The 21879-nt window shown below is 41.8% G+C and overlaps 1 protein-coding gene across 12 annotated transcripts in view; it reads right to left on the bottom strand.

Moving 5' to 3' along the window:
- Positions 1-21879, bottom strand: part of CADM1 (cell adhesion molecule 1) — a 352382-nt gene that overhangs the window by 36931 nt on the left and 293572 nt on the right. For all 12 annotated transcript variants that reach the window (XM_027563669.1, XM_027563671.1, XM_027563673.1 and 9 more), the window contains exons 4-7: positions 21732-21869; positions 19126-19284; positions 6176-6275; positions 2839-3011 (exon numbers count right to left, since the gene is read on the bottom strand). In XM_027563669.1, the coding sequence (XP_027419470.1) occupies positions 2839-3011; positions 6176-6275; positions 19126-19284; positions 21732-21869 (570 nt within the window). The remainder of the gene's footprint in view (positions 1-2838; positions 3012-6175; positions 6276-19125; positions 19285-21731; positions 21870-21879) is intronic.

Raw genomic sequence — 21879 nt, 5'->3', positions numbered from 1 at the left:
CAGAGACGTGTCTTCTTTGTTCTGATTCAGTGACGATATTTATCACTCAAAAGGAACATCTGTAGCTGGGAGACCTCCCCTGATATACTATAAAGCTATTTCTGTTCCTATTTCTAAATGCATTGGCACAAAATGTGTGATGTCCACCACACAATCAAAGTGCACCTGGAGGTGATTTGAAACTACGATTACGGACACGGAGAGGTACAGAGACTAACGAGGGCAGAGATTTCAGAAAAAAAGGTCACCAATCCCTTTCAGTTTGTGAAAATCACACACTTTCAATTATTTTTACCACTACTGGGGTAATTTGTCCTTCACATGTGGCTCAAGTGACCTAAATGAATTAGATTCTGTTACCAGGTATAATGCTTAGATCACTTCTAGTGTTAAGAGCAATGTGAGGTCACTATTTAAGAAAATACAGAGTGGAGCTAATAAGCTATTTGACACATAGAGGCTAAAAGAACAAAACCAATTGGGGCTGAGGCACTAACTAGATAGATTCTCCAAGTAAAGAAGTTACTTCCAGAGAATTAAACATTTTAAAGGCATGTTAACTCTGAGTTTGTAAAGAACTTTGAAAGTTACTGTAGTAGTGCAATCAATTGGCTTTGAAAAGAAAACCTACTTACCATCTTCTCAAATTGCTAGAATATTTTATCACTAGAGCAGCAACAAGTGGAGTGCGCATTCTAGCCTGCATCCAAGTGTTACTGCCAGCACAGGTTACAGAGGGAGGTAGCACACTGAGGACCTAGCAAATTGCCTAGACCAGGCAAAGCGCCCCATGCTGGGCTGGGGAGACAGGTGGGTACAGATGCCCTTGCCTAAATGGATGCGTCTGTATTTCTTGTCTTTTAAATAATGCACTCTGGCCCAGATAGTTCATTCCCAGAGAGCAATCTTGTCCTACCAGGAAGCAGAGAGAAAAAGAGGAACTACAAAGAAAGACACACATTTCACTACAGACTTTGGAGTCCAAGTATAGTGACTCTAAAACACACTTAGTAAGCTTGTGCTGGGGCAACTTATGTGACCCTTCGTAGCTTCATTTTATCATCTGTAAAACGGGAGGATGATGCCATTACCTGGTCATCCTGTTACTATGGAGATTAGAGGTGATCATGCACGTCAGACTGTCATCTTAGCACGTGGAAGGAAGTGAGAGAGCCCTCAATAAACGCTAAGCCAGAAGCTGGGATCCAAAATTATTCAAAACTACCTGTCCATCAAATCCACAAAATGTTTCTCATCTTGAGATGTTGGAATGGTGGGTACAATAAATCAAAGTTGTTTTTCCACATAACTTAGTCTTCTGAATCAAGGAAGCATATAATAGACTGGTGAAAATTTGTATCTGCTTTTTTAACATCTGTCGTTTTTAAAGAGTTGAAAGAGAGTCTGTAAACCTGTATAACAGCAAGGTTGGGGCCTTGCATGAGGCTCAAACCCTGATGTTAAGGGGCGGGGGGGGGGGCGGTTCATAGAAGTAAAAAGGGGGGTGGCTGAAAATGGGGGCACACAGAACCTCTTTGCACCTACATGGAGAGCCATTCCTTCCACTCTGATCTCCTTAACTACTGGGGAGAATTAATGCTATAATGTGTGGACAACAGGCCACATGGGTTGTGTGTAAAGAAAACACACCTCAAAAGTCTACATATAAAGTGATTAGATGTGAGCTTTTAATTCTGCTTTATGCTAAGGGAAAAAAAACCTCCGGTATAGTTAAGGACAATATTTTAATATCCATGTAAACATGGGGTAAATCATTTCATTAAATGATTTTTCTAGTTCATCAGAAAGATTGTTCTATTTTCTTCACAGGGAAAGTGGTCAGGTTCTAAGATGTTACGGAGTAGATTTCCCATATGTAGATTTGTGTGTGTATATATCACATACACTTATTCTTGGATTATTTACATGGCTCACTTGAGAGAAATGCACATTCCTGTTCATATATTCACATGACACTGAAATTGTCATGTGTATGGTTATTCATTCTGTATCAAGTCAGCTCATGACTATTCTTCCTGGTGTAAAACTAACTGAGAGATTCAATTGGACAGGAGAGACTCAATTTGTCATCATGAGACTAGACAAGCAGTGCACTCCTCAGCTAAATAGAGAATATTCACTAGACACAAAATTGACCGTAAGCTGTAAATGGGAAATAAGTTTAAAATGGCTGGTACAAGTAGATGCACAATACATATTTGTTGACTAGAGAGTGAAATTCCTGATCACGTGCTTTAATAATCCTGCAAAAAGATATTAAGAAAACAGACAAATAAGAAAAAAAAAAAATTTGTGTCTAAGGCAGTGGCTATAGTGGTTAACGGAGCTACCGGGGACCTTCTATTTTTTTTCCAAGTATTTACTGGCTTGCGACATCTGGGATGTAATAGCTTCATGCTGAAAATAGGATAGTTCTGCTCATCAAAGCAGGAGAAAGGCTAGCCCAGGTATCATCAGAAAATACCACTGGGAATAGACTTTCTGAGCTGAAGAGCCATTAATTGGTAAGGCTGAATTTCGCAGTCATTATTTCTAACATAATCTCCATAGCTTGTGCCTGAGGACACAGCTTTCCTACTCAGCATGACCAGAGTCTGTGATCGAGTGGGAAACCCCACGGTTAGAGAAGGAAAAGAAAAGGCGCTGTCCTCCCAGTGGAGGCACCGGGGTCCACCTCGGGCCAGGCTTCTTTAGTTCTTGAAGGAAACAAGCTGGCGTTTTGGCTTGCAACTTGACCAAAAGCTTTACGAGTGAATTACAAGCAGCAGCTACACAGTAAATGAGTCAAATGGAAGAGGGCTTCATCTTCTCACGTACCGTATACATACAGCATATAATCCGAATGAGCTTTCCCCACTATGTTGGAAGCCTCACAGCGGTATGTACCATTATCTGTTTTGTTTAGGTTATTGATGAACAGGTTGGGCCCCGACAGCACGGCATGTTGAGGCATTTCATCATCGACTCTCACCCAAGTCACCATCACAGGCCTGCAGAAGGAAGGGAGAGAGACAGGTTGCATTATGACTTCCCACCAAGATGTCTGCATCAAACTTCTCAGCCACGCAGTAAATGAATCCCATGCAGGGTGACACAATTAAAGAGGACCTACTGGAGATAATTTTAAGTTCACAGAATTACAGCTGTGAAGTCTCCACAAATCTGTTTGGAATATAATTCTCTTAAAAATATTATCAGATGTTGAAAAACTTTCAACAGGCCGCAAGCAGGAGTCTCATTATTTCCAATCCATCTTCAACAAACCAGCAAATAAACCATGTGCCCTATTTTTATGCCCTGCTGTGTGGTTTCACACCAATTCAGATAGGACAGAGCTCACCCATTGCTAATCATCTCATTAATTAGGGGGAAAAAATCAAATCCTGGGCTAGTGATACATGCATTAATCTCATGGTTACTAACACACAGAGATACTTGGCTTAGGAAGTTGTGATACGTAAGTGGATTTCTTGTTTCGCAGAAAGGAATGGACTTTTACCTCTGAATAGTGCTTTCTTTGGCCTCTGCTGTTTGAAAAAGAAAAAAAAATCACCTCTTCTCATTCTGGAAAGATGCAGTTACTTCCTGTCCCCTTATTCCCTACCCTTAACCTACCCTCCACCAACCCAAGATGCCAGCACACCCTCCTGGGCCAGATTCCACCGATCTACATGTTCCTTGGCAAAGTGCGTGCCCTCCGTGGCCCTCCAAGGCCTCCAGTGCTGCTCCCCTTGCCCAGCGTGTTCACCTGCAGGGGCTGGGGACAGGCTCCCAGATCAATGGCTGTGGAGTGATGACACCTCCATGTGGACCCCTGGGGGCCTCCAGTACTGGCTCATCACAGGCAAGTTTGTTTTCATGATTAGAGACCACATTTGTATCCATCAGGAAAAGCAAATTTCACAAGGTACTCCAGAGCCCCAGTTGCACACACACACAGAGTCTCTTTCAAACTCACTGAATTTATGATCCTTCAAGGCAACCCCTATGCAATCGAGGCCACATCTAGGACCGGGTCTGAAAGCTGCCATTTTCCAGGCAGGGTCACAGGGATCCGAGCACGGAAGCAGCTTCCTTTCATTTCACGCACCACCTCCAGGAGCAGCATCAGGACCAAAGACCCGTGCTTTGTAATGAACGGACACTCAAGTGGGCCCTGCCAAGCAGCATTCCGGTTTTCCAGGGGGATGCAAAGTCATGATTTTTCTTTAATTACATGTGGGTTTGTCATCGCCACCCAGTAAATTATTTAAAAATGAGCCTTGCATATGTCTTCCTCGCAGGCAATGGCGAATGGGTCTGCCTGGCAATCAGACCTACTGCCCGCTGCTTGACAGCTGAAACCATCAGTGGGGGTAAGCGCCGAGAACATTCACAACATTTAATGGCAAGTTAAATTACCATTTTTATTGTATGCAATTTCTTGAGAAAATAAATAGGTAATATGCTAGGAGGGCCAGCAGCGAGTAACGTGTGCTTGCTCAGAAAACCGTGCACCCAGGCCGATTGGAGAGGAACAAACAAATACCCTCTCCGGCATCAATGTCCCGAAGGAAACATGTAATTTACTGTCCCCGTGGCACATTCAATTGAACACAGTACCTTCTTCAGAAAAAAAAAAAAAATACAGAAACAAAATATAGGTTAGCAAGCCATAGTCTGTAAATGTGGTTAATGTGGCTGGTACTATGTGTGGCAAGAGGCCGGGGAGAATTTATTTTTTTCCGCCACTGGATGGTTTTGGAGGGGAGGTAAGCTGCTAACGGGGACCTAATTCAAACAGTTTACACAAAGAAACAGCTGAAGCTTTTGCAGTGCTCAAAGGAGAAGAAGACTGCTCTGGTAAAGCTGGAAGCACTTAAAACCAAATAACTTCGAAACACCTGAGGAAAAGGAAAGCAAAAGGAAGACCACCTCCTTCCTAAAGGTCATTTTTACAGCTCCAAACGGTGAGTACAGAGAGAAGCAAATGCTCGGCCCTGGAGAGGTACGCATTAATAGGCAGGGTTGACGTGGGAAGAGGGCTCACAGGCCCCCTCTGGCTCTCTGTTCTCTCAGAGTTCATCGCCCAGCTGTCACGGGAAGAATTCTTTCCAAAGACTTGGGGGAAGCTTTGTGAAGATGTGAAGATGCGCAGAGGTCCTTGTATGAAAACTGTGATAAAGATGCTGGTTAGCAAAACTCTGAGAGGGGGAGATAACCACAGCGTGGGGACAGCAGAGGGAGCTCAATGCTGTTTTTTGTTGGGGATGAAAAAAAAACCTGAGTGCTCTGGATCCCCTCACTGACCTGTGGCTCCACACGGTGAGTCCACACAGCGTCTTTGCCCTCAGTTTGTTTACTCCCAGGTAAAAACCATCTTTTTCTGTCTTAGAAAGATGAAAAGACACCTCTTCCTCCCCAAATGAAACCAAGAGCTAAAGTGGTACCACCACATGGCTTTTGCTGTATCAGTGGTAATATATGTAGTTTCTCTAATTCACTTTCACTCATTTATTTAGCAGGGGCAAATGAAGTAGCTTTTTATTCTTTTATACTTTTCAATAAAATAAAAGAGTAAAAGTCAGTTCTTCTCCCTTCTGCAATTATATATATATATATATATATATTTATATATATATATATACACATTCCTTGAGAAAAATTCCCAAACCACTCCTTACTAACAAAAATATTTCTAGGAGTCACTTTTCCTTGAGGGAAGAAGCAAAATGAAAAGTAAGGCACATTTGCCTACAGCTGGCCCTAAACACAGCAGCTTAATTTAAGTCTGAAAACCATCTTTCCAGCAGCTTAAGACATTAGCACAGAAGGTAGCAGATATATCATTAGATTGTGGGCACACTAAAAATTTATTAGGATTATTTTATGTGGGTAAGAGAAAATAGTTCTGACAATCATGCTGATGATAATAAAATAGAATTAGCTGAGATTTCAATCTTAGCTGGCATTTCATTTTTCTCCCCATCCTCACCCTTAAGAACCACAGATATTTATTCCACTATTCACTGAATATTCTTTTATTTCCTGAGAAAGATCTTGCATCCTTTACAGCAGGAGACAGGTGACAGGCCGAGGAGTTGTGAAGGCACATGTCCGTGTTATGACATTTACTGCTCATGACCCTCTGCCAACCTTGGCCTTCAGAACTTACTGGGGCTTCCCGATGGCTTCACATGTTAACTCAAGCGCGTCCCCTTCCCGGGTTAGGCCTTGTAGAGGGTAAGTCATCTGAATATGCACTTGAGGCTTATCTGTATGACAACAACACAAAGTATAATGTTTAGCAAATGATATCATCAGGCAGAACCAGACTTGCATGCTGTCACAGACCCCATTCTACCAGCACTCACACACTCCCCATCCTCATGCTTTCAGTAACATCCTTCTAATTAGTGAGTAATCCTGGCATTTGCTCAAATTAAATTGCCTAATAACTCTAAGGAGTGAACCACAAATAGATAAGAGATTCATAAGCCAACTGTGCCACATCAAACATTTCCTGTGAAACACATTTTGTTACATTGAAGTTTATCTCCAGACTCACTCAAGCTAAAGGAAACTCATTTGCCTTCATGCTGAGGTGAAGCCACAGATATTTGTGGTGCTCAGAATTGATACATTTTATCATAGATCATATATTACTATGTGACAATATGTTGTGACACTGCATATTAATAAGTTTGCCTCTTGTTTTCAAATAGGAAAGGCAAAACTTCTGAATTCCATTCGAGTGGCTCCAAGAATAAAGAACTGGGAGGTTTTGCTGGCCTCTAAAGAAACTCTATGACATCTCAAGGTAAACACATCAGACGTAAGATGACTGACAGTTACTGAGGGTCTACTAAGGGAGGACCCACCCCTGGTGGTGGAAAATGCCCTTTTAGGGATGAGAACACTGGTAGGTACCTAGAAAATGATGTAGGTCGTCCAAGGTCATAGAGATAACATAATGAGACAGTCCCAAGAAATGTATGTTTATAGGAATTCAAACCACATTTCCCAATGGCAATCCATAATTAAAGCCAAGTGTATCGAGTAGAGCTTCCTAATGCAGTCAAGTACTTAGGTATTCTGAAGTGACACTCTCCTAAGGGAGAGAACTTTCACGATGTCAAAGTTTCACGATGAATAGGTATTCTTACTTCCACTACCTATTTAGAAACTGTGAGTTTGTGGGGGTGTGGGAATGAGTGAGGAATGCTAGGAGGTATAGGTACTAGGGAAGGAAGGGGAGGGGTCAGAATTAATTTGGATACACACACAAATGTATTTACAAATAAAACCTGAATGGGTTTGGGAGGGTTTTTGTCCCCCTATACTGAACTAACAAGCTAGTGATCCCTAAATCAGTTTTCTCATTTAATTCTGTGGCTCCATAAATGTATATTTTTGGAAATGTACCGAAGAGGTAATACATGTGAGAGGGCAAGACATCAGTTGGCTGAAAGGTCAAGCCAATTTCCATAACTTTACTTTCTTGGACAATCACATCATTCAAACAACAGCCCCTTGGCCTTTTATAAGCAGTGGTTCGCTCATTATCATTCGCCCTGTGGAATGAGGGCGCAATGAGAAATACGGTGGGGTTCAACCGTCTCAACCTGCACACAGCCAAACAAGCCACATGAGGTCCTCTCTAGGGATGGCGGCATTGCAGATGCATTTTTACAGTTGTGTTCCTAGCAGTGGATCTTTCTGACTCTTGAAAACCATGTGGCATTGAAAAACCTTTTGAGAGTGGCTTCCTGTGCATCGGTGCGCACTGCGTGCTGAACTGGTAACGCTTTCCGAGGAGCTAAGTCACTTGCCAGAGAACATAAGTTAACAGGACTGAAAGCTCCAGCTGACTCCTGCAAGCAACACGATTCTATTCTTGGACTTGTTGGCAAAGGAAAATGGCATAGAGGTCTCCAGATACTGATAACTGGGTGGGGATGCTAGTCATTAAGGAAAGGCAGAAATCCTCATAAACAGGATGGCCCTGAATGAACACTGACTGCTGGTCAAGAGCTCCTGGACACCCTCCTTTGAAAGTTACAAATAATACTGTAGGCTATATGCAACCGGTGGGTGACATATGGGGGTCTGTTATTTTGGGTGGTATAATACATGTGCGCACAGAACTGGGTGGTAAAATTTATTTTAAAAAACCCCACAAGATATCAAAGAAAAAAGGGGAAGAAGGTTATGCCATTGAAAACACAGACAATAAAATCCTGGCTCCCTTACAATTCATACTCAAAACCAGCAGCACTTCTGGAGTTTCTGGTTAGGAAACCTCTGTCATCCTTACCCAGGAACTGTTCTGAGGAAAGCTAAATTCAAAGCCTCAAATTTGGGCTGAAATGTAATACTTGCTTATAGGTTAATCTCTGATCCAAGCAAGGTCTACATTTTCCATGCACCGATGACTTCGGTCCATTAATTAAGGAGAAGCAGAGTGCTTGCGGCCGACGTGGAAGGCTTTTTTTGGTCCTTTTTCTTCTTTGTGTAATTTACAAGCAAACAGACAGAGCATATTTCTCAGCACAGTGCACTAAGGGTTTTACATGCTCAACTTCCATTAATAATAAAGACAGTGTTGAAAATCTATCCACCCTGCCTTTTCAGTACTACTGAGTTTGTTTTAGTTAAATGCCTTTTATGCTCCTAATGGCTATTTACCAGTTGTCAATGGCTCACATAAATTAGGAAGAACATGCTAAGGTCTTGCTGTACCTGGGATTTACATAAAAAAAAAATCATATACTAAGCCTTAGAAAATACACTTTCAATTTTGATAACTGATTTTCCCAATTTACTCTTTAGGTTTCTGGAGAAACATCTACCATCTACTTATAGGTACAGCTGCCACAGTTACCTTAATAGCTGGCTAGAAAGGTGAACATTAATCTCACTTGTATTATACAGAAAAATGTCCTCCTCTGTTGACACACGTAGTATTTATAGGCATATTATTCGACCGTGGGCAGCTGAGCTATATTTACGCCCAACCTAGAAACCAAACAGAGGGTTTATGTGCCAAGATCCATCTCCGGGTGAAGGAAACTTAGAAAACAAATTTGATCTCCACTCCTTTGTCCTGAAAGAGGAACCTGAGTCTTCTCAACAGGTGGAATAGAAACCCTGGGGCTCTGCTGGCACCTCTAGAACCCAGGGCTGTTAGATTTCCCCAGGAAGATCCTGACTACAATCTGAGTGTGTCAAAATACTGAACAATCCAGATGGCTGATGGAATAGTCCAGAGCTCATCATTTATGCTTTAATTATGTTCATAAATCAAATGTTATAACCCACCAAATCTTTTTTGAAACAGAACCAGACTCCAAGATTTATTTTTAAGTAATGAGCTAAGTAAGGCCTGGTACATTTTCTGGGTGATCATTTTCCGCCTCAGTTGGTGTTGGAAGGCACAAGGCTAAAAGCCAGATGACACTTTCTGCCCAAGTGCAATAACTGTCCAGAAATGTATCGCTCAGAATGGCTTAATGTCATTATAAAATGGAACTGCTGTATAAAAATAAGAAAAATAGTTAGGTCTATGCACTCGTGGAACATTACAGTTATAGAGATGGCATCACCAACAGACAATCAATTAGGTCAAGGGATCTGAGGTTTTCATAATACACTGTAATTTTTAAAAACCCCTATAAAAGACACATTTAGCAAGACTGCTATAGCAGACAAAATTTGGCCATTAGTCAAAGTCGCACAGAGGGTTAAATACCAGGAGACTTTAGGTCACACTACAGTAGCAGCCAATTAAAAAAACAATATTAGAAAGACATTCTGATTTGATGAGACTTTCCTTAAATGGACTTTGCTCTCTATAAAGGGGGGGATATATATATATAAAAGGAAACTCTTAAAGAGGTTAGAATGGCTTGCTGGCAGATTACAATTGATTTCATGCCAGTTTGACCTTGCACCGTATTCTATGATCTTTTCAGAAGATGAAACTCAAGACTCTGGAACCTGTATTTCACTTTCCCATGTAAATGAAAAGTCACAGTCTCCTTCTCTCTAGATCACTGAGCTCATGTATCAGGTCTTTACAATTTCTTATTTTTAAAAAGAGAACACTGTGGTTTCCTTTTGCCTGGGATATTATCCTTCCCAGGTACCAGAGAGGAGCATTGCTGAAATAAGACAGCACGGTGGGAGAAGACCTGTTAGCCCAGGGGCTCCTGACACTTCCCCTGCCTGAGAATTCAAGTCAGAGGACGTGGACCTCACATATTTGCTGATGCGCTGACTGCAAAGCAGATCTAGAAACACGAGCCCCAGTGTGCTTCTCCAGGCTCTTCGTGTGACTGAGATTTCCTCCAACATTCTGAAACACCTGTTAGAGTGAGACTGGAGGCCTCTGGACCAAGTGTTCATTTTTTGGGCAAAGACAAGGGCAGGGTGGGGGCCCAGATAAATCAGACTGGCGGGAGGCAGTGTGGGTCTGTGCCTGTGCATTCAGGTGGGGAAGCTTTACCTGAGGGTCTTTGTCAATCATGGAGGATTACTGCAGTTCAGAGGAGCATGGGGATGCCAAGATGAACCTGAGATTTGGTGAGGGCTTAGAGGTAAGAACTGACCCCTATAACACGGCTGCCTAAACTGTTGGGCAAGGCCGGTTTTGCTCTGAAGGAGGGCGATGTCTAGTGACACAAGGAGGTTGGGACTAGTCAGAGAACAGAGTCACAGCAAGCTCTCCGAGGAGTTAAAGAGAACATCTTGCAAAAGGCTTGCTTTCCATTGTCATCATACATTCATGAATAATTTTCACTGCCGTTTATTTTGTTTGTTTGCAAGGTGAAGGCCCTCCTGCTGTTACATCTGCTGTATGAATCGGAGCACTTAAACGGCACTTCTTCGAAGAGGGCTGAGCTATGATGAGTGGGATGAGTCAGGCCTTGGAGGATGGATGTGGGACCGAAGAGCACGTGCCACATCACACAGTAAAATACAATTTCCTCTTGTTGCAACTTGTAAGTAGCTTTGTGGATACTGAAATGACTGTTTACTCAACAAAATCAAATTTTATTCTGTGATGTTGTGGCAGAGAGTTGCTCCCAGTGCCTTTGAAGTGGGGTGCACACTCACCCACACAGCACTCTTCCAGATCTATGAGAAAACTTCAAAATTTGAAAGTGAACACTGGGTGAGAAAACCCTCATAGCAAGAGTGTCCGCACAAGAATGTAAGCTCTGTGACAAGAAAGGTTTTCGTTTTTTGTATCCCTGGTGCCTAGAATAATGTCAGTGACTGGAACATGGTAGGCATTTAGTATGTATTCACCAAGCAGATGAATGAATGAAAAAGTTGGGAGATGTTGGGGAATGGAAGTCTAGCTCTGCTACTGGTTAAACGAAAACTAGGAGACCATGAATTCACCTTAGCCCTGTTCTAAGACAGACAAGTCACATTAAAATTTTCAAGTGTTTCTTTGAGCAGACATCCAGTTCAACAGGGCAGTCCAACTGAAAATAATTCAAAAGGAGCTGGGGGAAAGGTTTCTATAAAGATGACATGGAAGAAAAGCAAGGGAATTATTTGATTGGCTAGAGCTAAGCAGTTGCCTTCAGAGAAGGCAATGGCACCCGACTCCAGTACTCTTGCCTGGAGAATCCCAGGGACGGAGGAGCCTGGTAGGCTGCAGTCCATGGGGTCGCGAAAAGTCGGACACAAGTGAGCATCTTCACTTTCACTTTTCACTTTCATGCATTGGAGAAGGAGATGGCAACCCACTTCAGTGTTCTTGCCTGGAGAATCCCAGGGACAGGGGCACCTGGTGTGCTGCCGTCTATGGGGTCGCACAGAGTCGGACACGACTGAAGCGACTTAGCAGCAGCAGCAGTAGCAGCAGCAAGCAGTTGCCTTATTTGGGAAGCCTGGTTAGCTACCTGTGACTGGCTGGGTTTTATAGTCCTGGAGTGCATTGAGTTTGGTTTAGGTTTTGGTTTGCTTACGTAAGTTACCAGGGTATTAGAATCACCTAATTAGATTGGTCTAATGGCCTCCTTTTTAGTCACTTTTAACAGCTCTTATTGCAAAACAATCTAGCTCCCCAAATTTGAGGTTCAACCCATGTGTTCTGATTTACATACTTTCATTTCATTACACATTTCTTTAGCATTTTGGGTATTATTCCAAGGTGGTATCTTAAGGGAAATCATAAACAATGGTGTTGAGCCATTCTTTTTATTTACTTTTTTGTTAATCACCTTAAGTATAGGAAGTTTTCTTTGGTTGTTCAATATTTTTTAAAACTTTTTTTTTAATTGAAGTACAGTTAATTTATAATGTTGTGTTAGTTTCAAGTGTACACCAAAGTGGTTCAGTTTTATATATACACACACATTTATATATATATATATATATTCTTTTTCAGATTCTTTTCCATTATAGATTATTACAAAATACTGAATATAGTTCCTTGTGCTACACAGTAGGTCCTTGTTGTTTATCTAGACCATATATACTAGCATGCATATATTAATCCCAATGTCTTAATTTATCTCTCCCACCCCTTATCCCCTATGATCCCCTTTGGAGCATTCTTTTTAGATTTTGAGATGTTAACTCTACAACCATTTAAACTTCCACAGACTCAAAATCTGACCTTGAGTTAAAACCATTGAGAGTGCACATTAGAAGACGAGTTTCACTACACTGTATTCAACGTTCACAGCCTCAGAGACTCATCTTTCCTAAATACATCAGGTCAGACATTGGGTGAGATGTGGGGAGACAAGCCTCTTTCTGCAGGGTGTGCCTGCAGGAGGCAGGGGTGACGGCAAAGGCTTTCTTCCCTGGGAGTCATGTCATTCAAGTCTTGCTCACAATGGATTTGGCCCAATGTCTTCTCTTTGATTTTTCAGTATCGGTGACTCAAGCCTCTCGCCGCTTTGGGCACTGCAAAACGCCTTGCTAACACGCCAAAGAGTTAATAGCATCGGAAAACTGGACCTGCCTCTACTCTGTGTTAACACAAAAAACAACAGTTTAAAACATTAGTTTCAATCAGGGGGTCCCCCATGCCTTCATTAATTTTCAGAAGGAATAGTAAATACTGAAATAACTTCCCTGAAACTCAATTCATCACTTTAAAAAAAAATAAAAGAAGGGGACAATGGGAGGAAGAATATATATTCTATTAAAAGAGAGAGAGAGAGAGAAAGATCAGAGGAACAGGCCAAATCTGAAAACGCCAGCTATTATGCTTTGAAGAATACAACTGGGGAATAGAATTGATGGGGGAGAGGATGGGACATGGGAGCTGCCGTGGCAAACAGTGTCTTATCCTCCACTCCAAAGAGGAAAGATTTTCCTATTTCCAGGCTTTTCTCCCTCCTTCACTGGAGGGCTCATCAATACAAGAGAAACATTTATTTTGGCCCAGATAAAGAACAGGTTTTGATCATCTCCTCAATGCCTGATTTTCCCCTAATTGAGGGAGGGAAAGAAAAAAAAATCTAGCCTTTGGTGGACCCTGGATGAACAAGAATATGGATTTACAAAATACCTGGCTATATCAAGTCAATAAAACTCATTTTGAAAATGATGCCCATGAACACGATTAACTGGCAGATGATAATCAGAGCAGGGAAGGCGTTCAAAACACCCATTTTTAGAGGCTTTGTCTTCACTCGCCCTTTCAAAACTCATCTCAAATTTTTTTTTCAGATACGTGCATACACAAACCCCTCACTTAGATGAGGGTTTCTGCAAAACATTTTAAAGAGCAAGGCTACGATGGGAGAAAGCAAAAGACACATAACGGTGATTCCAGAGCTTCGGATTCACCTCGGTCCAGAGTAAGGCTCCCCCCCTTGCACAGCAATGTGAATTCCACACTGAGGGTCACAGCTTCTCTTTGAATTCCCAGCTTATGTCTCTTTGTGTTGCCACCTTGATGCTATTTAGACAGTTTTCTTTTAACGCTCAGACAGTGAACTGTTCTCCTTTAAACAGGCTTTTATTTGACAAGAGTGTTGGCTCAGATCTGAGGCTCCACTAACCGAGCTACAATTCTACCACGTTCTGCTATAATCAACCCTGTTGTAAATTTCAGCAACGCTATACACACAGACACGGGAGAGAAAGAAAAAAAAACACCACACAGAAAGAGTTTAGGGTCATACGTTTCAGAACATTAAAGAGCAAAACTGTTCTCTGCCTAACATCTAAGGAAAGAGAGCTTTGAATTCCAGCTCGCGAGCATAATTATTTTCTGTTTTAAACATTTAGCTGCGTGCTGCTGCCGTATCCTTGCTGAGTCTCAGAATGAAAGCTGGAAAACTAAGAGCCCTACTGTACGTTCTTCCTTCCCGGCAACGGTCCTATGAGAAAACCTTATTAATGAGCTTGCAAACGAGCACCCAACAGGGAAATGTCACAAACAAGAGCGGCTAATGCCCCAGAAAATCAAATAACTGAACACTTGGCTGATTGTGGTGCTTTTCATATTTATAATAAAAAAAGGGAGGGGGGACTTTAATTCACTAATTCTGAGAGGTCAACACCTTGCTGAACAAAACAACTCATTTATTTATGTTCAGAAATCTCCAGATGATAAATTACATCGATGTTAATCACTTCAATGCATACTACACAATTAATAGCTGTGCTCACCAAAAACGTAAGGATTATTAAAAGTATGACAGCATACACATCTGGCTGATTTTTCACGTAATTGGGCACAACAAAATTCTCCTGGTACCACAAATAAGTGTCCTAACAAACAAACACTGCAAAATTCTGTGTTCAATTAATTAGGTCTTAAATCCACAAGAGCAAAGGATTTCCAAGTTGGAGCTCAAGCCTTGTCTTCCAGGCAACATGGTGGCATTCTGTGTCCAGGGGGTGGGCAACCCTTCCCTTCATTTTATCCCTCCTCCTTGCCCCTGTTATTTAAAAAGTAAGACATTCAATGGCATGGCATACAGTGTAGGTTTTCATTATTTCATTTCCTTTTTAGAAATAGTATTTTCTAAAAGGACATAATTTATACAGTATTCAAAGCCATTATGTGTCATTTTACACTGTTCTTATCCTGATTAATATCTATCCATCTTAGAAGAGGCACAGAGAGGCTTCCATAAAATTTCTTGCAGCAAAAAGGCCACGGTTGAACTCAGTATCTTTAATACCAATCCTATCAGGTCATATTTGCCTTGAAGGTAGTCTCATTTACCCAGGGTAGAGTAATTCTTAGTCTGAGGTCCATGGACCAGCTCAGGATGTCCTGGTGATAAACTAATGTTTATCACCAATAGTGTAAGAAATCTTTTTATGTGGCAAAGGGAAGGAAATTCAAAAATAATAGTTGTATGCTTATTTTACTGTTTACTAGATAGAATACACCTAGCAAGTAAAACTCATAATTTTATAGGTGTTTTTGCACAGGTCTTGGTTAGGTTAAAGTAATAAAATGAAAAATTCTACATGAGATAAGGACACAGATGACCTGTGGATTTGCTAAAGCTTGTGATGAAATTGGCCCTCGAATAACTAAACTTAGTAAAATTGTATAGGATAAATAGATTCCTTATACTGGAAGCAAAACGTGGTGAATGTTCATCATTTCCAGCTCTATAGCTGGAAAAGGATTTAATTTTTAAAGGGGTCAATGATCCACAAAAGGTTAAGAACTGCTGATGCCAGGGTTTGGGCCAATTAAAAAAATAATGGTCTATTGTAAATAGTGCTGCAGTGAAATAGAGAACTAATAAAGACCTAATATATTGCACAGGAACTCTACTCAATACTCTGTAATGGCCTATATGGGAAAAGAACCTAAAACAGAGTAGAGAGAGATATATATGTACGTATGTATGACTGATTCACTTTGGTATACGCCTGAAACTAATACAACCTTGTAAATGAACAATTGCTGTTGTTGTTTTCGTTCATTTGTGTCTGACTCTTTTGCTACCCCCTGGACTATATCCTGCCAGGCTCCTCTGTCCATGGGATTTCCCAGGCAAGAATACCAGGGTTGCCATTTCCTTCTCCAGAGGACCTTCCTGACCCAGGGATCGAATCAGAGTCTCCTGCTTGATAGGCAGATTCTTTACCACTGAGCCACCTGGGAAATCCATGAACTCCAATTAAAAAAAATAACGGTCTAATGTTACTCCTCACAGAGTATCTGGACTAATTCACCACCCAAGAAGACTGGCTACTGAATCTTATGCATTCAAGTATCTCTTCTTTTCTCAAGCCATCCAGATATGGTGTGGCTTGTCTGTAGAGTGGGGGCGACCATGAGAGGAATGGAGTTGAACCCCCAACACCAATGGCCAAGGTATGAGAAAGTTCTAGCACACAGTGACTGAATGCTTTAGGTATCCGAAGCATGAGGCTTCTTGTTATCCATAGCTGCTGGTGTTCAAGCAGAGTAAAGCTGGTAGGTAATGAAGTACAGAATTCTGATCATGTCTGAAGATGCTACTTAAGGAATTTCTGGCTGACTGGGCAGATTTTTCAGTAGTGCTCTAGGAAGGCAGGTAAAGAACGGCCAGGTGACCTTCTTGAGAACAGAGCATCTTATTTAAGGTGCCAAACCAGACTATGAATTCCATTCAGATTAACGTAACACTTTGTAATTCTTAACCCTCTTTTACACAAAAAGACATGACATTTTCCCTCACATACATTCCAAGAAGCAGAATATCAAGGATAAGATGTGTACATGGCTTATGCCGAGTAAAAGAATGCAGGCTCCCATAAAAAGGTGCCATGTTAGAGCTAAAAAGGATCCAAAAACGTGTCTTCGATTTGAGGAAGGCATTACAGTCACTTTCCTGCAGTTAAGGGCTAGCAAGACTTTGTAAGATTGAAGTCAAATGGATTCAGATATGCAGCTTTATTCCTTTTCTTAGAAGGACAAATCTCACTTGAATCTTCAAAAGAAAAGGCTTTATAAAGATCATTAGCAAGTCTTCCAAGGGGTAGGAGGTGTAGTGCTTGAAATATTTTGCATTCGGGAGAGAGTATAACTTTTTAGGTGGGTGGGGCTATATTCTATTTAGAAGACGCCCTGGGAAAGTAAGAGTTTAGGGGTGGGAACTGGGTGAATAGCTACTCAAGTCTCACAAAAGAGCTAATGCATTATTAAAGCTAATGGGCCCCTACAAGGAAAGTTAATGGATGTTAAGTTTGCTTAAATGAATTACATATTAACCAAGTCACAAGAAATCTACTATCTGCCAATTTAGGTAATATCTGATCATTTCTGTTTTCCCATTATAGGGACATTACACCACAATAGTTTTAGTGATATAAAAATTATAAGCATGATGCCCATAATGAAGGTACATAATGAAGTAGATGAAATGAGTTAACAAGAAAAACCTGCATTATGTAATGTTAAATTGAGCCAGGCTCATAGGGTAGCTTGCAGTGGGATAGCCTGGTAGAAGCAACTTTTTATAATTTTCCCCATTCCCTGTTTTGCAACTTAAATAAATGATAAAAATTGTAGGGGGTGTGAATGATGGCCCCTCAAATATAGGCCCACTTCCTAATGTCTGGAACCTGTGGCTGTGACCTTATTTGGAAGTGCGATCTTTGCAGATGTAATTAAACTAAGGATATTGAATTGAGACTATTCTGGGTTATCTGGGTGGGCCCTAAGTCCAATAAGTGTCCTTATAAGAGACACATAGAGAAGAGAAGACGGCTAGGTCAATATGCAGACAGAGACTGGAGTGATGTGGCCACAAGCCAAGGAACACCTGGAGTCACCAGAAGCTACAGAAGGAAAGGAAAGATCCTTTCCTAGAGCCTTTGGAGGGAGTCTGCCCTGCCAATACCTTTATTTCAGACTTCTGTCCTCTGGAATGGTGAGGGAATAAATGTCTGTCGTTTATTAAGCCACTGAATTTGAGGTAATCTGTTATGGCAGGCCTAGAAGATTAATAAAATAATCATAGAGAGTAACGCTTTTCCTTTATTCAATGCTCTGTCACTGTCATCCAATCAAACTCTTGTAACATTTCACTAAGCACACTCAAATAGCACCTGGATCTGCAGAGGTCAAGTTACAGAAGCGTTTTGATAAAAAGTTGAGAAGTTGACTACTTAGCCACAACCTCAGTGCAAGAAGAACTGTGTGCAAAAAACACCTTATTCTTATCCATATGTAGGAGAGTCCAGAGGAGAAGATGAGGAGACAGGGCTCAGAGAGGAGAGACCTCACTTATCATGATCCAGCTTTTATTGATGAAGCCATCAAAACTGTGGCACCCATCCCAAAGAGTTCCAGTTTTAAACTCGTCAGTATAATTTAAGCTAAAATGGAAGAGAATGTGCAATTTAAAACAAGATGCTGATGTTCATTGGGAATAAAATCCCTTCTATAAAAAAATCCAGCACTTATGATAGGGTTAATAAAGCCAGGGGGTGGAAATTACCCTAGATTTTGAAGTTGGCATAGAAATGATTACAGTCAATATTCACAAAATTTAATTAATTAAGTCATGCGCTAGAGCAGATTGGAAATATTTTCAAGTTTTACATTTGGGTTAAATGTAGCATTTTCAAAATCCTCATTGGCATTCTGTAATATGGCAGTGTTTCAGTAAAATAATCCTTTGATTATTTTTCTACGAAGACAACAAGATAAAAATTCTATCTAAACTATATAAAAACATATGTATTTAATAAGTGGCTTCTGAAGTGTGTGTGTGTTTTTTTTTTTTTAAACTGCTACTCTATATCCTCAGAATAAAATACTTGGGTAATGCTATGGTTTTAGTATTTGTGTCCCACCAAATCTTGTATGTTGAAATCCTGATCCCCAGTGTGATGGTAGAGCCTTGGGGAGGTGATTAGGTCAGGAGGGTGGGACCCTCACGAGTGGGACTAGTGCCCTTATGAAGGTGGTTCCAGGGAGATCTCTAGCCCTGCCACCATGCAAGGACATAGCCAGAAGGCACAAGCCAGGAACCAGGAAGAGGGATCTCACTGGGACGAGATCATGGTGTTAACTTGACCTTAGACTCCCCAGCCTCCAGAACTGGGAGCAATACATTTCTGTTGTTTATGAGCCACCAGCCTGTGGCTGCTTGTCACCGCAGCTAGAGGACTGGGACAGCTACTCACACTGTACTTCCAGGTACCGCTGGGTCTGCAGGTTTCCGGTGACAGCAGGGTGCTCCACCTGACAGATGACTGGAACCCCGTCATCCTCCTTGTGCACCTTCAGCATCAGCTGACTTGTCACAGTGTACATGTCTGACCACTCCTCCACCTCTGACTTGCCTGGGGGGCGGGGGTAGACAGGAAACATACCAGGAAACCAGAGCTGAGTCAATTTCACTCTTTTCTTAAATATCCCCCCCTCCCTCCGTGGGCCCACTATTTTAACAAACACACATAATGGAAGTCACTTGGAATAAGGGTAATCTGGGGGTACATAACTGATAAAAAGATAATTTCCTACTTTTCAGCCTCATGGGAAAGTATTTAAGATAAAATCACCTCCACATACTATTGACTATTATTTCTATTTTTGGCTGTGCTGCGTCTTCATTTACGTGCCCCCGCTTTCTCCAGTTGTGGTGAGCAGGGGCTGCTCTCTCGATGTGATGTGTGGGCTTCTCGTCGTGGAGCACAGGCTCTAGAGTGCTGACTCAGTAGTCGTGGTGCGTGGGCTCAGCTGCCCCACAGCATGTGGGATCTTTCCAGGGCTTGACCAGGGACTGAACCAGTGTCCCTTGCATTGCAAGGTGGATTCTTATCTCCTGGGCCACCAGGGAAGCCTACTATTTACTGTTTTTATTTAAATACATGCTGCTTCTATCTTAAAAATCTCCCACGAAAAGGCAGCTGCAAGTTGACCCATTTTGACATCTGACTGCTCAAGGCATTTGGGAGGAGGGAAAGAGAAGCACTTCTTTTCCCTGACAACCATCTGAACTTAGCATAGCTACTAGGCTGTCGTGCAGTTTAAAAATTCCAGGACATCATCCACATCCTTAAATAATTCAATTGGAGTAGAGATATAAACAACCCTCTTCACCCACCCCCATCAGCAACAATTAAGAGGGAAAGTAGCTAGATGGATTGGCGTAATTGAAACTGTAATTGAAATGTTTAAACTCGGAGACTTCTGGAGGAACCCAACAAGTGCAGCGGCAGTGGGCAGAGCAAAGTGAGATACAGGCTTCAGGCCAGAAGGGGGCCACGTCCAAGAACACCCGAAAAAGGAGGGAGGAGGCTTCCGGATCGGATGAATAGGCCAAGCAGGCCCTTTTCCTGAACTCAGCACTCCCTGGGACATGGCGCACCATTAACTTTCTTTTAATGTTTTGTACTTATCGGTACACATTTAATGGCTCAGTTCACTTAGACAGAAAAGCAGAGGGGAAATGAGAAACGCCTTCCTTCCAAAAACCATACCTAGGAAACAGGAGATTAAAACAGAGCAAGCTTTTTGAAACTTAAGCCGTTATATATAGATTTTTCTGTTTCTAGATATAGATTTTTATATCCCCTTTCTAAAAGGACTTCTTTTCTTCCTGGTACTCTTTATTTATTTAACAAGCACATAGAGAGCACTTTACCTCAGCTTAGACATCAGCTCTGTGTTTTACAAATATTCACTCATTTCATCTTTATAAGAATAACACAAGGTATGTAAACATTAATATCTCCACTGTAGAGGAAACTGAGGCACACAGCAAGCATTTCTGTCAAATGACCAGGCAGGGGTGTTCAGCCCGAGTCCTCTGTTCTGGGTACTATTTGCAAGACAATCTTTTGCAAAGAAAGGAATCAGAATGCAGACATGCATGAGAAACTTAGGATAACTGACCAAAAAAAAAAGGATCAAGAGGGGACTAGCTGTATCCTTCAGCCAATGCAGTGCCTAAGAGGGCAGGTATCCAAGGATCCAGGAAGCAGATCTGGATGGCCCAGTGCCGAGGGAGAGACAACGGAAGCAGGGTTAATGGAGCCGCCTCTGTTGCCAGCACAAAATCAGAACCTTGCAAAAGAACCGGATGCTGACATGGGCAAGTGAATTACAGATTTCATAAGAACGGTGGTGCCTCCAAGTTTACAGTTAAGATAAATTTTTCATCCACTTAGCACAACCACCGTTGCAGGAAAGGAGGTTGTCAAAACAGCCAACAGATACTACAATGACTTGGTATTCGCTATGGCCAAAAGTGCTATGCATTGTTTTTCCCCAATGTACAACCCAAGTTTGGGGTCCTGATCTACTCTGGGTCATAGGGTAAAAGCAAGGAGAACTAAGGGTACAGTCAGGGCCAGTCTGATTTCAGAGGGTAACTCAGTGATTCTAACTGGTCTAGAGAGTGCTGTTGGGTTGGCCAGAAAGTTTGTTCGGATTTTCCCATAACATCTCATTCACGGAAAACCTCAAATGAACTTCATGGCCAACCCAATAGTTTATGGGTCTGGTTCTCTCTAAGCCTTTCAGTAAGCATCTAGCAACGTAGATGCTTATTATCACCAAGCATCATATCACCATGAACCCTCAAAACAACAGAATAAGGATATTAATAGAACAATAAAATGCCGTTACACTCTGGCCTCAGACACACTTAGTAACTGATGACCAACCGTACATAGATTTTTGTTTTGGGGTGTGTTTTGTGTTTGCTTTTAAGTCCACAAAGATGTACTCCTTCTGGGACCAAGTGGGAACTGGCTTCCTCGGTCCTGGGCAATCCATGTCTTACCTTTGAGCTCCTTGCTCCCTTTGAACCACCGGATGGTCGTGGCTGGCTTGCTGGCCATGGCGGTGCAGTTGACTTCAATCTCCTCACCTTCCACCGCAGTGTCTTTCTGGATGTCGATCATCAGATTACGTGGTGGGACTACAAATTA

This window comes from Bos indicus x Bos taurus, chromosome 15 (assembly GCF_003369695.1).
Source record: "Bos indicus x Bos taurus breed Angus x Brahman F1 hybrid chromosome 15, Bos_hybrid_MaternalHap_v2.0, whole genome shotgun sequence".
Lineage (NCBI taxonomy): Eukaryota > Metazoa > Chordata > Mammalia > Artiodactyla > Bovidae > Bos > Bos indicus x Bos taurus.
This window is presented reverse-complemented; position numbering and strand designations above follow the sequence as displayed.